The sequence below is a fragment of the Brachycentrus maculatus genome, unplaced genomic scaffold (genome assembly GCF_059751285.1).
Source record: "Brachycentrus maculatus isolate JH-2025_06_01 unplaced genomic scaffold, ASM5975128v1 h1tg001171l, whole genome shotgun sequence".
NCBI lineage: Eukaryota > Metazoa > Arthropoda > Insecta > Trichoptera > Brachycentridae > Brachycentrus > Brachycentrus maculatus.
Window position 1 is genome coordinate 132,377 of NW_028281858.1, and position 16,735 is coordinate 149,111.

At 54.7% G+C, this 16,735-nt stretch overlaps 6 protein-coding genes across 6 annotated transcripts; 3 read left to right on the forward strand and 3 right to left on the reverse strand.

Annotated features, from left to right (window-relative positions):
- The first annotated feature begins 558 nt into the window (after positions 1 to 558).
- Positions 559 to 969, forward strand: LOC148299391 (histone H3). Its single transcript, XM_088276137.1, has one exon. It carries the CDS (start codon positions 559 to 561, stop codon positions 967 to 969), a length of 411 nt encoding a protein of 136 aa, XP_088132263.1.
- A 915-nt stretch (positions 970 to 1,884) lies between these two features.
- Positions 1,885 to 2,259, reverse strand: LOC148299392 (histone H2A). The gene has a single exon (XM_088276138.1). The coding sequence runs from the start codon at positions 2,257 to 2,259 to the stop codon at positions 1,885 to 1,887; it is 375 nt and encodes a 124-aa protein (XP_088132264.1).
- A 5,363-nt stretch (positions 2,260 to 7,622) lies between these two features.
- On the forward strand, positions 7,623 to 7,997 carry LOC148299393 (histone H2B). Its single transcript, XM_088276139.1, has one exon. It carries the CDS (start codon positions 7,623 to 7,625, stop codon positions 7,995 to 7,997), a length of 375 nt encoding a protein of 124 aa, XP_088132265.1.
- A 4,095-nt stretch (positions 7,998 to 12,092) lies between these two features.
- On the reverse strand, positions 12,093 to 12,544 carry LOC148299394 (histone H4). The gene has a single exon (XM_088276153.1). It carries the CDS (start codon positions 12,542 to 12,544, stop codon positions 12,233 to 12,235), a length of 312 nt encoding a protein of 103 aa, XP_088132279.1. The 3' UTR covers positions 12,093 to 12,232.
- Positions 12,545 to 13,127: 583 nt separating this feature from the next.
- Positions 13,128 to 13,538, forward strand: LOC148299395 (histone H3). The gene has a single exon (XM_088276140.1). The coding sequence runs from the start codon at positions 13,128 to 13,130 to the stop codon at positions 13,536 to 13,538; it is 411 nt and encodes a 136-aa protein (XP_088132266.1).
- A 915-nt stretch (positions 13,539 to 14,453) lies between these two features.
- Positions 14,454 to 14,828, reverse strand: LOC148299396 (histone H2A). Its single transcript, XM_088276141.1, has one exon. The coding sequence runs from the start codon at positions 14,826 to 14,828 to the stop codon at positions 14,454 to 14,456; it is 375 nt and encodes a 124-aa protein (XP_088132267.1).
- Positions 14,829 to 16,735: the final 1,907 nt, after the last annotated feature.

Genomic DNA, 16,735 nt, shown 5'->3' on the forward strand with positions numbered 1-16,735 from the left:
TGCTCGCACGGTGCTCTACCGTGCGTGTGTAGGATTCGTGTGGCGTTTTTCGCCGGCCGGGGCCGCTTTTATGCACCAGACGTGCGCCCGCGTCTCCCCTCGCCGCCGAGCGATCCGACAGCTACGACGACACGCGCGCCGTCTCACTCTCGCGCGCGAGCAGCGAGGGCGAGAGGCGAGAGGATCGGCGCGACTCGGTATCGCGTCACGCGAATATATGTCTCAGTTTGTTATATGCATAACATTATTCCAGGCTAGGTTTTGAGTGTTTTTCGTAATTTTTCTGCATGCACATTTCTCCGGGGAGGATGCGATTGTTTCTCCACTCTATCTCCCGTCTCGCTTCACCGTCGAACCCGTCCCGTCCCGTCCCGTCCCGTCCCGTCCCGTCCCGTCCCGTCCCCTCCGTCCCGCCCGACCGCCCGGCGGTTGGGAATATTCGAATCGGCCAATGGCGTCGGCCCATCCCCCCCCACGGGGGAGACGGTATTTTCGATAAATATGACGCGCCCGGGAAATTTTTCCGAATAGAGAGAAGAATCCTACTCAGCTACAGCCATGGCACGTACGAAGCAGACCGCTCGCAAGTCCACCGGGGGCAAGGCGCCCAGGAAGCAGCTGGCCACGAAGGCGGCCCGCAAGAGCGCCCCGGCCACCGGCGGCGTGAAGAAGCCCCATCGCTACAGGCCCGGCACGGTCGCGCTCAGGGAGATCCGCCGCTACCAGAAGAGCACCGAGCTGCTGATCCGCAAGCTCCCCTTCCAGCGCCTGGTGCGCGAGATCGCCCAGGACTTCAAGACCGACCTCCGCTTCCAGAGCTCGGCCGTCATGGCCCTGCAGGAGGCGAGCGAGGCCTACCTGGTCGGCCTCTTCGAGGACACGAACCTGTGCGCGATCCACGCCAAGCGCGTCACCATCATGCCCAAGGACATCCAGCTGGCCAGGCGCATCCGAGGCGAGCGCGCCTAAGCGAGCTCTATGCGACGAGACGCGGCACGATTTTCGGTCGGTCGGTCGATCGGTCTGATTGACTAACACGCAGTACAGTGGTATCGGGCGGCCGTCACCTCGACCCGTTCCGATCGGTCGATCGATTCGAATAAAAATGGTCCTTTTCAGGACCGCATACACCTTAATCATCCACAATCGAATTCGCCAGCAGTATGATTTTGATACTCGTAGCAGTATGATTTCGATACTTGAGTAAAAAAAAAAAAAAAATATATATAATAATAATAATAATAATAATAACTTCCAATAAATTAATATGTATTTTACTCGCGAATCAATAGTAATTTTAAACATTCAAATCACGCAAGAGTACCGGAACGTACGATTTATTAATTTCATTATCGTCTCAGCGCTGAGATCATGTCGCATTTCGTTTTAATTACCTAACGTCCAAGCGCGACACGGCTCATCATGACCCTACTCAGGCTTTGACTCTTATTAATTTCATATATTTCACGAGTGAAAATTCTAAACAAAAACACTCGCCGAGATCATCTCGTATTGACACGCGTCGTAAGTTGCGTGCGCCGGGCGCTTTACCCATCGCGCATTCATTTACTTGCGATTTTTATTCATTTCATTATCAGTGTTTCTAGCATATCATATCGGTACTACCATACTATACCACAATTCAGGTCCGCGCACACGGACGGAACGGTCCTAGCGCGCTTCGGATATATTTCTTAAATGTACATAAATAATGAGAATAGTTATAAAATCAGCGAACGGGTAACGATTGGCAATAAATACATGTGGCGGTCCTGAAAAGGACCTTTGTGTACACTACTCTGCGAGATGATGATGAAACGGGCGGAGGAGTCCGGGGAGTAGAGAGAGAAGAGTGGAGGATGAGCGGGCGCAGAATCATCATTCTTACGCCTTCTTCTCGGTCTTCTTGGGCAGGAGCACGGCCTGGATGTTGGGCAGGACGCCTCCCTGGGCGATGGTCACCCCGGAGAGCAGCTTGTTCAGCTCCTCGTCGTTGCGAATGGCCAACTGAAGATGACGGGGGATGATCCTCGTCTTCTTGTTATCCCTGGCGGCGTTGCCGGCCAACTCCAGCACCTCGGCGGCCAGGTACTCCATGACGGCGGCCAGGTACACGGGCGCACCGGCGCCGACCCTCTCGGCGTAGTTGCCCTTCCTGAGCAGCCTGTGGATACGGCCGACGGGGAACTGCAGACCGGCGCGGTTCGAGCGGGACTTTGCCTTTCCCTTCACTTTGCCTCCCTTTCCGCGACCCGACATGGCGAGTGGTCGGAGATCTGAACTGGTTCTCTGCGATATGCGAAGCGAGGATGTGCGAGCTGGAGTGCGCGCACGTTGCGACCGTCGAGAGGTGAGTCAAGTCAAGTCAATGGCGAAAACGGGCGCACACACCTTATTTACGCCCTCCGCGAAGCGCACGCAGCGCCGCCGGGACCGGTCCCGCGGGGGGACCCTCCCCTGCCGCCGGCCCGGACGGCCCGACCGGCGGCCCTGGCTGGGTGCGCCGACCGAAGTGACAAAAACGGTCGATTTTTCAGTTTGCGCCACACGACAACGACAACGGCGACGACGCGACGGCCGCTAACCGTCGAGCAGTACGGACCTCGCTCGCTCCACTCCGCTCCGCTAAGCTGCCCGACCGCCTTGAAGCAATCACGCCGCTGCCCGGAAAGTTCAAAACCCGCCGCCCGTTTATTTCCTTCGCGTGTGAAATCGTGAAATCGTGTTACCTTCGCGTGTGAAATCCCGTGTTACCTTCGCGCGTGAAGTTATCAGTGACATTGACACTCAATCATTGTTATCCGCGACCTAGTATCGTCTCTCAGAGCAACGGACAAGAGCGCCTCCTGAAAGACGAGTAAGGATCTCGACTCCCGACACTCGGAGAGTCACGCAGGCCGCGATAACAGTGATTCGATAATTGTGATAGACACTACAGTGCATCACCAAGACCTCCAGCCGCTCGGTGAGTTTTCTTTATTTGACTTGTTTCGATTGGCTCAGGTATTTTTCTATAAAAAGAGAGCATAGGAATCCTCCTCCCCATGTAGGGCGCCTCACGCCATCCACAATGCCCCCCCCCCAACTCGACCGAAACGACAGTCCGACCGAGTACGAGTCGGACTTAGACGACTTTCTAGGTGCCCGTGAGCACCGCGATCTCTCCCCTAAGGAGAAATCGCACCTTATCAAACTATGCCTACAAAGGCATAGAGAGGAGAAGAGGCGGAAAACGGACTCCGCCTCCTCTTCAGAATACTCGTCGGACGAAAGTTCGTCCGACGAGGTTCGTACACCGACCAACTCGCCGACGCGCCGACGTCGCGCACCGTCCCCCGTCGCCTCCGCCTCCACCTCGATGGAATGGGTCACCATTCAATCACGAAAGAGGAACCGTCCCTCTCCGCCCGCCTCACCCAAGAAGGCGAAATCTCCACCCCCAAAACGGGACCGCGCTAGCCCCGCGTCCCCGCGACCGATCACCCCCGCGCCCGTACCGACCACCCCCGCACCGACCACCCCCGCACCGACCACCCCCGCACCGATCTACCCCGCGCCCGCGCCCGTACCGACAATGCGATCCAACTCTCCCGCGACGGCTTCTCAAATAGATTCGGCAATCCCCGATCCGACCCCCGTGCCCTCGCGAATTCCCCCCATTGTCCTCCACAAAAAGGACAACTGGAGCGCCCTCGCAAAGTCAATGGAGACCCGTGGAATTGACTTCACGGCAAAAAACAGGGGCGAAAACCTCTGGGTCTTCGTAAAAACACCGCGTGACCACCATAAGGTCACAAAGATGATGATGGAGCAGAATGTAGACCATCACTCTTTCCGTCTTCCCGGCGAAAAGCCGCTGAAGATTGTCCTGCGCGGAATACCCGAAACGGTAGAAGCGCAGGACGTAGTAAACGAATTGGCCTCGAAGTACGAGGTCATATCCGTACACCGGATGAGAACGGGCGGCAACCGCAAGCCGATCCCGCTCATGCTCGTGAACCTGAGGCACACCGATGCCTCCAAGAAGATCTTCACGGATCTTCAAACAATCCTGCACCTAAGGATCAACGTCGAGAGACTACGCTCCCGCCCCCGTATGGGCCAGTGTTTTAAATGCCAAACATACGGACACTCAGCGTCGTGCTGCAACGCCCAGCCGCGCTGTGTAAAATGCGGAGCCGGACACGCTTCCGCCGCATGCAAGAAACCGCGCGAAACGCCGGCGAAATGCGCCCTGTGCGACGGCCCGCACACGGCAAACTACAAAGGCTGCCCCGCCAAACCCACCCCAAAACCGGCCCAGAGGCGTGAACACCGCCAAACACGCGGCCAAACTCTCACCACCCCCCGACCTACCACCACCCACACCACCCCCAGACCCACCCAACCCTCTCCCCAATCATACTACTGTCCCCCGCACCCCTCTCCCCCCGTACCGCAATGGCCCGCACCCGCTTACGCGACGCACCTCAGGGACCCGCGTCCCCAACACCCGCGCCCCCAACCCCCGCGTCCCCAACCCGCGTCCGCCGACACACGCACCGCCCGTCACCCCGCCCCCCCTCCACTGGAGGCGCTCACAGCTGCAGCGCAACAGCTAGCGACCTTCATGGCTTCAGCATCTGAGATGTTGAACCACATCAACGCGCTAATCACGGCTAGCCATGGCTAGAAAAACTTTCAACCCGGAAGCCCTTCAGGCAGCGTTCTGGAACGCTAACGGTCAAGTGAAGGCCCATAAGACAGAAATCACCGAATTTCTGTCCGAGTACAACCTAGACGTCCTGCTCATAAATGAATCATGGCTCAAACCCAGCGACAAAATTAGCTTTCCCAACTACGTCACGTATCGTACCGATCGCACGCACACCCGAGGAGGTGGCACCGCGATAATAATAAAGAATTCGATCGACCATTGCCACTTCGACTCCGCGACTAACGACAATATTGAAACCACCGCGGTCGTCATAAGTACAAAAAACTCCGGACCACTCAAACTCGTAGCCGCCTACAGCCCGCCGAAAAGGCACCTCATCGCGGAGGACCTGGACAAAGTGTTCACCGACGACACTCCGACAATCCTCGCAGGAGACCTGAATGCTAAGCACGCCTCCTGGCACAGTAGATTCAACAATCAAAAAGGTAGGAGTTTGTTCGACTACTCGATTCACTCCTCGGTCGTCGTAGACGCACCGGACGTCCCGACGCTGTACCCGCATAACGGTAACCCCGACGTCATAGACATAATCGTCATGTCTAACTCGACTCACGCGTATAGCATGCAAGTGCTAAGCGAGCTCTCGTCGGACCACAACCCCGTGCTCCTCTACCTCTCCGACGGAACCTTACCCTCCGACCCCGTCGGACTGAATAGGAAGAAAGTTTCTTGGACGAAACTTCCCCGCCTATTCGAATCCATCACGATCCCCACTTCCATCCCCGACGAAGCGAGCTTAAACACGGCCGTCTCCACCCTCGTGTGTCAAATCAAAGAGGCTACCGCTGCAGCCACGGTCGAAGTCCAAATCGACAAATACCGTCCCGACCTCCCGGACGATCTGAAAAGCATCATAAGGGAGAAGAACAAAGCACGCGCCGACTGGCAAAAATACCGCGACCCGACCGACCGCAGGCGCATGAACCGACTCGCAGCACAAGCTAAAAGAGCCTTAAGCGACTTTCGCAACGATCGATGGCACGACTTCATCTCATCCCTAGACGAGGACCGCAACGCCTTCTGGAAAATTACAAAGTCCCTAAAAAGACCTAAAACGCGAATTTCCCCATTAAACGGCCCCAACGGACCAGTCTATTCCGCTGCGGAAAAGGCAGAAGCCTTCGCGGATAGCCTAGAAGCCCAGTTCACCCCGAACACCACCCACGACGATCCCTCGTTCGTCAACGAGGTTAACTTCCACGTAGAGAGACTCTTAAACTCACTCCCAGAAGGCCCCGCGATTAAATTCACCACCCCGCGCGAGGTCCAATCCATAATATCACGTCTCGAAAATAAAAAAGCTCCCGGCCCGGACGCCATTTCGAACAAAGTCCTCAAACACATTCCCCCTAAGGGAATCTGCGCAATAACAGCCATCTCAAACGCCTCATTACGTCTCCGTAAATTCCCCGCCGCATTCAAACAAGCCGACGTCATCTTGATCCCCAAACCGGGGAAGGACCCACTCGACGCGCAAAACCACCGCCCGATCAGTCTACTTCCGTGTCTCTCGAAAGTATTGGAGAAAATCATCCTCAAACGGTTGAAGGATACAGTCTCGGAAAAATCGATAATTCCGGACACGCAGCACGGCTTCAGAGCTAACCACTCTACGCTGCACCAATTACTTCGCGTGGTAGAGCAGATAACCAACGGTTTCAATACGCGCAAACACACGGCAGTGTTATCTCTAGACGTCAGTAAGGCTTTCGACAGAGTATGGCACACCGGCCTGCTATACAAAATGGACACGTTCGGAATACCCCGTTCGACCATCCAGCTGATTGCTAATTATCTAGCAAATCGCACGTTCAGAATAAAATTGAATGCGCACTTCTCGACTGAACGCCCCATCAGAGCGGGAGTCCCACAAGGCTCACTGCTAGGACCGATCCTATACAACGTATACTCGAGCGACATACCGGCTGCGCTCGACTACAACACTCAGATCGCGCAGTTCGCCGACGACACGGCAATCATGTCGAGCTCGCTGAGCGCCCTCCTGGCAAAGGAGAGAGTTCAAAAACAATGCGACGCCCTGGAAAAATGGTGCAAACAATGGCGAGTTACCATAAATCCGAGTAAAAGTGTGACCACACTTTTCACTCGCAGGAGACCGCGAACTCCTCCAAACATAACGATGTTCGGGCAATCCATCCCGTGGTCCGGATCCGTTAAATATCTCGGAGTCACGCTCGACTCCAAGCTGACGTGGAAACGTCACATCGAAAGTAAAGTCAACTCTGCCTCCGGGGTACTGTCGGCCCTCTACCCGATGCTCGGGAGAAACAGCAAACTCTCGATCGACAACAAGTTGCTTATCTATAAAACGGTCATCCGTCCCATCTTAACATACGCCGCCCCCGTCTGGGGATACGCGGCCAGAACACACCTAAGCAAATTACAAGTCTTCCAGAACAAAGTGCTCCGCACTGCGTTGAAAGCCCCCTTCTGGACGAGAATCTCTCAACTCCACAGAGAGTCCGACGTACCCCGCGTAAATAAGTACATAACCGCGCTATCGGAGCGCTTCTATGGCGGACTAGCCGCACACGCCAACCCCACAATAAACTCACTCGCGAAGTACGAGCTTCACTCGTACCGTCGCTACAAAAGACCGAAAGAGGTCCTCCTCCCCTCCCAGTAACCATCCCGCAGCACTCTGCGTATTTTTCTAACCCCTTCATAGGTTTTAACCTATAACCCATTAAATTCATTCAGTAAAATCAAAATTTTATAACCCGATGAAGGAGTAGGGGGTCATGTCGACCCGGTACTCTATGAGCCATTAGATTCAAGTCAAGTCAAGTCAAGTTTGCGCCACGCACACCGCACAGTACAGACAGTCCACCGCGACTCCTCTGCTCCACTCTACGCCGCATCTATTCCGAGATAAGAAGAGACAATGCCGCCCAAGACGAGCGGAAAGGCAGCCAAGAAGTCGGGCAAGGCCCAGAAGAACATCTCCAAGGGGGACAAGAAGAAGTCGAAGCGCAGGAGGAAGGAGAGCTACGCCATCTACATCTACAAGGTGCTCAAGCAGGTGCATCCCGACACCGGAATCTCCAGTAAGGCGATGAGCATCATGAACAGCTTCGTGAACGACATCTTCGAGCGCATCGCCGCCGAGGCGTCCCGTCTCGCCCACTACAACAAGAGGTCGACGATCACCAGCAGGGAGATCCAGACCGCCGTCAGGCTGCTGCTGCCCGGGGAGCTGGCCAAGCACGCCGTCAGCGAGGGCACCAAGGCCGTCACCAAGTACACCAGCTCCAAGTAGGCGCCAGCGCCAGCGCCAGCGCGTTGAAACACGACGCGACACGCACACGGACGCGCGATATTCGTCTGCACCGAATATTGTAATCTATACACACCGACATCGTCATCATCATAATAATCATCGACATCAACAGCGCCGTCGTCGTCTACGTTAAACCATCTAATACAGCGCAATTAACAAAGGTCCTTATCAGGACCACCACACGAATAATCCAAATACTTACTGCAAATATATTATACTATAGACAGATGTGTGTGTAAATAATAACTACGATAATAGAACGAGAAGCGCAACAGTGATAAGCGCCCCGTAACGGATCGCGCAACCGGCCGCGCCGCGGTGCGCGGCGATTGCCTATCGCACGATTAGCCGGGCGTCCGATCAAAATTGTCCTTTTTTTATATAAAAAATCATATACGTACGCATGTATATTATATATATACACATTTTTTTCTCCTTCTTTTTATTTGGCCGTTGTTTCGGTTGCAAAATTGCTGTCACCTTTCGCAGTTTTTTGTTTTTGGTTTTTTTTTTTTCCCCGAGCGGAACTGCTGTGATTTTTTTTTGAGTTCTCTCTGGTCGTAACAGCTGTCACCTTCTTCTTCTTCTTCAGTTTTAGGGCGAAACAGCTGTCACCCTTTTCAGGCGAAACAGCTGTCACCCTTTTGCTGTCACTTTCATTTCTTTTATGTTTTTTTTTTTTTGACTCCCAAATTTGCGTCGCGTATTATGATATGTACATTTATATAAACATGAATACAATTCAGGAAAGGATAGAGAGAGAGAGCGAGAGTGAAAAAAAATCAATGATTTCTACGTACTATCATCGTGTGCGGATACTCCGCTCCCTTGCGGTTCTCGAAGCCGTACGATTCTATCATACTATCGTACGTACGGTGCCATATCCTCGAGGGCCTCTTCGACATGTCACCTTACCTAGTCATTTTTTTTTTTTTTTTTTTTCCCCCTTTCCTTCGCTTCTTCTTCATTCTTTATGCATACTAATATACACCTGACAACTATTCTCATTACAAATACCATTTCCGATCACCTACCGAACTCGCCCCGACATTCGACATACATACATACACATCTTCAACAGTAGATACACGTTTTTATTTTTCATATTTCATTTAATACATATTCCTATTATCACATATTGTTATTATTGTTCTTCTTCACGCGTATCATCGTCATCGTCGTCATCGTCGGTCGTACGCACCGCTACGGCGACACGAATCATCATCATCGTCGCATCTCACCCGATTATATATCATCATCATCCCGATTTCGATTTTTTTTTTTTTTTTTTTTTTTTTTATAAGTCGATGACGTTTCACTTTTTACAGAACGAGCCTACTACTGCGCGCGGAGCTCGCGTCATTTTGCACGTAGACCGGAATCATTCATACTTATTATCGGTCTGTTTTATTCGTTCTTTCTTTTCTATTCATCTACTTCTATCATTCTCCCAACTCCTCTTTTTCCTTTCTTTATTTATATTTTTTCTAACTTCTATTCTTCTTTCTTTCACTTACGCCTTCCGATGATTCTACTACTACTACTACTACTACTATCCATCCCATTCGTGATACGATTCCTCGCAAACGACGGATCGTTATTATATTAATGTATTTTTTTTTTTTTTTAATTCTATTCTTTTCTTCTATCTTTTCGCGTCTCACTCGTTCGACATGTAATCCTACGATAGCCGTTAGTAGATCGATCAATCGTTATAATTCACTAGATAATATTCGCTCCCGACCCGGAGGCAGGTCTCTCTCTCGGCCCGGACGCTCTCCGGCGGTCCGTCGGCGTTCGCGTGTGTTACGTCCGGCCGCTTCGGGGGGCCCTCGCTCCGCCACCGGAGGCCCTCCGCGGCCGGCGGACGTCTCGGACCCGGGGCCGGGTCCTGCCCGACGGGGGCGGCGCGCGCCCGGGCCGCCAGCTCGCCGGGGAGACGCATTCGCGGCCGGCTTTCGGCCGCCCAACGCTGCCGCCCTGCAGCTTTTGCGCCTCTAAACGTCCGCCGCGCCGCGGCCCGGCCCCCGGGCCGGCCGACCCGGCCGCCGGCCGACGGCGGGACCTCCCGGCCGCGGGACCCGCCGCGCTCCGCGTCCCCGGGCGGATCCGTTCGGCCGCCAGGGCGGTTTTCGTCCGGCCGCCTAAGCATAAATGACAACACTTTTCATCGGCAAAATCGACAAGCGCGCACCGACCGTCCGCGACACGGTATAAATTTTTACCGACAGGCGAGAACGAGCGCCGTCTGACGACAAATACGGGAACTAATCGTCCCCCCGCAACCGCTCTACGCTCGCTACAGAACGCAACGCAACAAGACTCGCAAGATGGCAGACACAGCAGCACCCGCGGCCGCCTCCCCCCTGCCGGCGACTCCGGCCAAGAAGGCGAAAGCGTCCGCCGCCGCCGCCTCCAAGAAGCCGAAGGCGAAGCCCTCGCACCCGAAGACGTCCGAGATGGTGAACAACGCCATCAAGGAGCTGAAGGAGCGCGGCGGCTCCTCCCTGCAGGCCATCAAGAAGTACATCTCGGCCAACTACAAGGTCGACGCGGACAAGCTGGCCCCGTTCATCAAGAAGTACCTCAAGGGGGCCGTCGAATCCGGCGCCCTGGTGCAGACGAAGGGCAAGGGAGCGTCCGGTTCGTTCAAGCTGGAGGCGAGCAAGGCGAAGGCGTCGGCCGGCGGGGCCAAGAAGAAGAGCAAGCCCGCCGCGTCCGCCGCTTCCAAGAAGCGCGCCGCCCCCGCCAAGGAGAAGAAGCCGGCCGCGGAGAAGTCATCCGCCGCCGCCGCCGCCGCGAAGAAGAAGCCCGCCAAGAAGGCGGCCGCGGCTCCCGCCAAGGCGAAGAAGGCCGCCGCCTCCCCGGCAGCCAAGAAGGCGGCCGCGAAGAAGGCCGCCCCCGCCAAGGCGAAGAGCCCGACCAAGGCGAAGAAGACCGCCAAGCCGCCCACCAAGAAGCCCAAGGCGCCGAAGCCCAAGAAGGCCGCCGCCCCGAAGGCCAAGCCCGCGGCAAAGAAGGCCGCCCCGAAGAAGTAGGGGTGGAGTCGTCTTTGTCGTCGTCGCCGCAGCAGCCGCCGTTGCATATTGTCATATTGCACAGATCACGCAGAAGAGTCAAAAAGCCCTTGTCAGGGCTACCAAACGATTCACACACACACCTATTCGGAACACGCTCAGTCGTCTTTCGTGACTTTCGTGAATTTTCATTATTATTTATTTTCATCGAAATGGGATGATTTATTAAATATCTCTCGTATACCATATACGAACTACATGCACTCCCATGCCACACGAGCGTTCACACTCCGGCCTAGAATATTTCGCTCGACAGTCATTAGTCAGCGGACGTTGCGTCATAATATAAAATATAATATATATCGATACAAAGTACAACAGTTTTTGAAAGAAAAGGCAACGCCGCGCGCGCCACCTGCAAAACTATTCACACAAACGCATCCGGATCACGCGTAGTCGGATCGTTGTCACGTGAATATGGGATGACCTACTATTAATCTCTCTCTCCTTGTATACGCGTACACTCCCACGACACGTGATTGTTTCCGGCCTGGAATCTTTCACTCGAGAGTGATTAGCGACGTTACTTACGCCCACAATATACATACATTGTATAAGTAAGTAAACTAAGTTTGAGTTCTCTCTGGTCGTAACAGCTGTCACCGTTTCCAGGCGAAACAGCTGTCACCCTTTTGCTGTCACTCTCATTTCTTTTATGTTTTTTTTTATTAAGACTCCCAAATTTGCGTCGCGTATTATAATATGTACATTTATATAAACATGAATACAATTCAGGAAAGGATAGAGAGAGAGAGCGAGAGTGAAAAAAAAATCAATGATTTGTACGCACTATCATCGTGTGCGGATACCCCGCTCCCTTGCGGTTCTCGAAGCCGTACGAGAGAGAAAAAAGAAAGAAATAAAGCAAAGCTCTATCCATCCACGTAGGTAATTGTATTGTGTTATTTAAATTTCGAAAAGCGAAAAACGGTTACGACATGGGTCGGTCAGGCAGTTGTTGGCCCTGAGAAGGGCCGTTTTTTGTTTTCAAATCGCATTCACATCGCGCGTAGCAGCGCGGTGCGGTGGTGGCGGTGGCGTGCGGGCGTCGGGACGGCCGGGGCGAATGTATCTCGCGCTGCGTGCGGTGCGGTGAAGAGCGGTGAAGAGCGGTGAAGAGCGGCGAAGATCGGCGACTTAACCTCCGAAACCGTACAGGGTGCGGCCCTGGCGCTTCAGGGCGTAGACGACGTCCATGGCGGTGACGGTCTTCCTCTTGGCGTGCTCGGTGTAGGTGACCGCGTCCCTGATCACGTTCTCGAGGAACACCTTCAGGACGCCGCGCGTCTCCTCGTAGATGAGACCGGAGATGCGCTTGACGCCGCCTCGGCGGGCCAGACGGCGGATGGCCGGCTTCGTGATGCCCTGGATGTTATCGCGGAGGACTTTCCTGTGTCGCTTGGCGCCTCCTTTCCCCAGACCTTTTCCTCCCTTTCCGCGACCGGTCATCTTCTCTGCGTGTGGTCTTCTTTTCGGTTACAGTAGTCGCTGCTCGCACGGTGCTCTACCGTGCGTGTGTAGGATTCGTGTGGCGTTTTTCGCCGGCCGGGGCCGCTTTTATGCACCAGACGTGCGCCCGCGTCTCCCCTCGCCGCCGAGCGATCCGACAGCTACGACGACACGCGCGCCGTCTCACTCTCGCGCGCGAGCAGCGAGGGCGAGAGGCGAGAGGATCGGCGCGACTCGGTATCGCGTCACGCGAATATATGTCTCAGTTTGTTATATGCATAACATTATTCCAGGCTAGGTTTTGAGTGTTTTTCGTAATTTTTCTGCATGCACATTTCTCCGGGGAGGATGCGATTGTTTCTCCACTCTATCTCCCGTCTCGCTTCACCGTCGAGCCCGTCCCGTCCCGTCCCGTCCCGTCCCGTCCCCTCCGTCCCGCCCGACCGCCCGGCGGTTGGGAATATTCGAATCGGCCAATGGCGTCGGCCCATCCCCCCCCACGGGGGAGACGGTATTTTCGATAAATATGACGCGCCCGGGAAATTTTTCCGAATAGAGAGAAGAATCCTACTCAGCTACAGCCATGGCACGTACGAAGCAGACCGCTCGCAAGTCCACCGGGGGCAAGGCGCCCAGGAAGCAGCTGGCCACGAAGGCGGCCCGCAAGAGCGCCCCGGCCACCGGCGGCGTGAAGAAGCCCCATCGCTACAGGCCCGGCACGGTCGCGCTCAGGGAGATCCGCCGCTACCAGAAGAGCACCGAGCTGCTGATCCGCAAGCTCCCCTTCCAGCGCCTGGTGCGCGAGATCGCCCAGGACTTCAAGACCGACCTCCGCTTCCAGAGCTCGGCCGTCATGGCCCTGCAGGAGGCGAGCGAGGCCTACCTGGTCGGCCTCTTCGAGGACACGAACCTGTGCGCGATCCACGCCAAGCGCGTCACCATCATGCCCAAGGACATCCAGCTGGCCAGGCGCATCCGAGGCGAGCGCGCCTAAGCGAGCTCTATGCGACGAGACGCGGCACGATTTTCGGTCGGTCGGTCGATCGGTCTGATTGACTAACACGCAGTACAGTGGTATCGGGCGGCCGTCACCTCGACCCGTTCCGATCGGTCGATCGATTCGAATAAAAATGGTCCTTTTCAGGACCGCATACACCTTAATCATCCACAATCGAATTCGCCAGCAGTATGATTTTGATACTCGTAGCAGTATGATTTCGATACTTGAGTAAAAAAAAAAAAAAAATATATATAATAATAATAATAATAATAATAACTTCCAATAAATTAATATGTATTTTACTCGCGAATCAATAGTAATTTTAAACATTCAAATCACGCAAGAGTACCGGAACGTACGATTTATTAATTTCATTATCGTCTCAGCGCTGAGATCATGTCGCATTTCGTTTTAATTACCTAACGTCCAAGCGCGACACGGCTCATCATGACCCTACTCAGGCTTTGACTCTTATTAATTTCATATATTTCACGAGTGAAAATTCTAAACAAAAACACTCGCCGAGATCATCTCGTATTGACACGCGTCGTAAGTTGCGTGCGCCGGGCGCTTTACCCATCGCGCATTCATTTACTTGCGATTTTTATTCATTTCATTATCAGTGTTTCTAGCATATCATATCGGTACTACCATACTATACCACAATTCAGGTCCGCGCACACGGACGGAACGGTCCTAGCGCGCTTCGGATATATTTCTTAAATGTACATAAATAATGAGAATAGTTATAAAATCAGCGAACGGGTAACGATTGGCAATAAATACATGTGGCGGTCCTGAAAAGGACCTTTGTGTACACTACTCTGCGAGATGATGATGAAACGGGCGGAGGAGTCCGGGGAGTAGAGAGAGAAGAGTGGAGGATGAGCGGGCGCAGAATCATCATTCTTACGCCTTCTTCTCGGTCTTCTTGGGCAGGAGCACGGCCTGGATGTTGGGCAGGACGCCTCCCTGGGCGATGGTCACCCCGGAGAGCAGCTTGTTCAGCTCCTCGTCGTTGCGAATGGCCAACTGAAGATGACGGGGGATGATCCTCGTCTTCTTGTTATCCCTGGCGGCGTTGCCGGCCAACTCCAGCACCTCGGCGGCCAGGTACTCCATGACGGCGGCCAGGTACACGGGCGCACCGGCGCCGACCCTCTCGGCGTAGTTGCCCTTCCTGAGCAGCCTGTGGATACGGCCGACGGGGAACTGCAGACCGGCGCGGTTCGAGCGGGACTTTGCCTTTCCCTTCACTTTGCCTCCCTTTCCGCGACCCGACATGGCGAGTGGTCGGAGATCTGAACTGGTTCTCTGCGATATGCGAAGCGAGGATGTGCGAGCTGGAGTGCGCGCACGTTGCGACCGTCGAGAGGTGAGTCAAGTCAAGTCAATGGCGAAAACGGGCGCACACACCTTATTTACGCCCTCCGCGAAGCGCACGCAGCGCCGCCGGGACCGGTCCCGCGGGGGGACCCTCCCCTGCCGCCGGCCCGGACGGCCCGACCGGCGGCCCTGGCTGGGTGCGCCGACCGAAGTGACAAAAACGGTCGATTTTTCAGTTTGCGCCACCACGCACGCACATTTACAGTCGCCGCTAACCGTCGAGCAGTACGGACCTCGCTCGCTCCACTCCGCTCCGCTAAGCTGCCCGACCGCCTTGAAGCAATCACGCCGCTGCCCGTTTATTTCCTTCGCGTGTGAAATCGTGAAATCGTGTTACCTTCGCGTGTGAAATCCCGTGTTACCTTCGCGCGTGAAGTTATCAGTGACATTGACACTCAATCATTGTTATCCGCGACCTAGTATCGTCTCTCAGAGCAACGGACAAGAGCGCCTCCTGAAAGACGAGTAAGGATCTCGACTCCCGACACTCGGAGAGTCACGCAGGCCGCGATAACAGTGATTCGATAATTGTGATAGACACTACAGTGCATCACCAAGACCTCCAGCCGCTCGGTGAGTTTTCTTTATTTGACTTGTTTCGATTGGCTCAGGTATTTTTCTATAAAAAGAGAGCATAGGAATCCTCCTCCCCATGTAGGGCGCCTCACGCCATCCACAATGCCCCCCCCCCAACTCGACCGAAACGACAGTCCGACCGAGTACGAGTCGGACTTAGACGACTTTCTAGGTGCCCGTGAGCACCGCGATCTCTCCCCTAAGGAGAAATCGCACCTTATCAAACTATGCCTACAAAGGCATAGAGAGGAGAAGAGGCGGAAAACGGACTCCGCCTCCTCTTCAGAATACTCGTCGGACGAAAGTTCGTCCGACGAGGTTCGTACACCGACCAACTCGCCGACGCGCCGACGTCGCGCACCGTCCCCCGTCGCCTCCGCCTCCACCTCGATGGAATGGGTCACCATTCAATCACGAAAGAGGAACCGTCCCTCTCCGCCCGCCTCACCCAAGAAGGCGAAATCTCCACCCCCAAAACGGGACCGCGCTAGCCCCGCGTCCCCGCGACCGATCACCCCCGCGCCCGTACCGACCACCCCCGCACCGACCACCCCCGCACCGACCACCCCCGCACCGATCTACCCCGCGCCCGCGCCCGTACCGACAATGCGATCCAACTCTCCCGCGACGGCTTCTCAAATAGATTCGGCAATCCCCGATCCGACCCCCGTGCCCTCGCGAATTCCCCCCATTGTCCTCCACAAAAAGGACAACTGGAGCGCCCTCGCAAAGTCAATGGAGACCCGTGGAATTGACTTCACGGCAAAAAACAGGGGCGAAAACCTCTGGGTCTTCGTAAAAACACCGCGTGACCACCATAAGGTCACAAAGATGATGATGGAGCAGAATGTAGACCATCACTCTTTCCGTCTTCCCGGCGAAAAGCCGCTGAAGATTGTCCTGCGCGGAATACCCGAAACGGTAGAAGCGCAGGACGTAGTAAACGAATTGGCCTCGAAGTACGAGGTCATATCCGTACACCGGATGAGAACGGGCGGCAACCGCAAGCCGATCCCGCTCATGCTCGTGAACCTGAGGCACACCGATGCCTCCAAGAAGATCTTCACGGATCTTCAAACAATCCTGCACCTAAGGATCAACGTCGAGAGACTACGCTCCCGCCCCCGTATGGGCCAGTGTTTTAAATGCCAAACATACGGACACTCAGCGTCGTGCTGCAACGCCCAGCCGCGCTGTGTAAAATGCGGAGCCGGACACGCTTCCGCCGC

Excerpts from the sequence above, each read along its gene's own strand:
- LOC148299392 (XM_088276138.1), bottom strand. The coding sequence starts at position 2,259 with ATGTCGGGTCGCGGAAAGGGAGGCAAAGTGAAGGGAAAGGCAAAGTCC.
- LOC148299391 (XM_088276137.1), top strand. The coding sequence starts at position 559 with ATGGCACGTACGAAGCAGACCGCTCGCAAGTCCACCGGGGGCAAGGCG.
- LOC148299396 (XM_088276141.1), bottom strand. The coding sequence starts at position 14,828 with ATGTCGGGTCGCGGAAAGGGAGGCAAAGTGAAGGGAAAGGCAAAGTCC.
- LOC148299395 (XM_088276140.1), top strand. The coding sequence starts at position 13,128 with ATGGCACGTACGAAGCAGACCGCTCGCAAGTCCACCGGGGGCAAGGCG.
- LOC148299393 (XM_088276139.1), top strand. The coding sequence starts at position 7,623 with ATGCCGCCCAAGACGAGCGGAAAGGCAGCCAAGAAGTCGGGCAAGGCC.
- LOC148299394 (XM_088276153.1), bottom strand. The coding sequence starts at position 12,544 with ATGACCGGTCGCGGAAAGGGAGGAAAAGGTCTGGGGAAAGGAGGCGCC.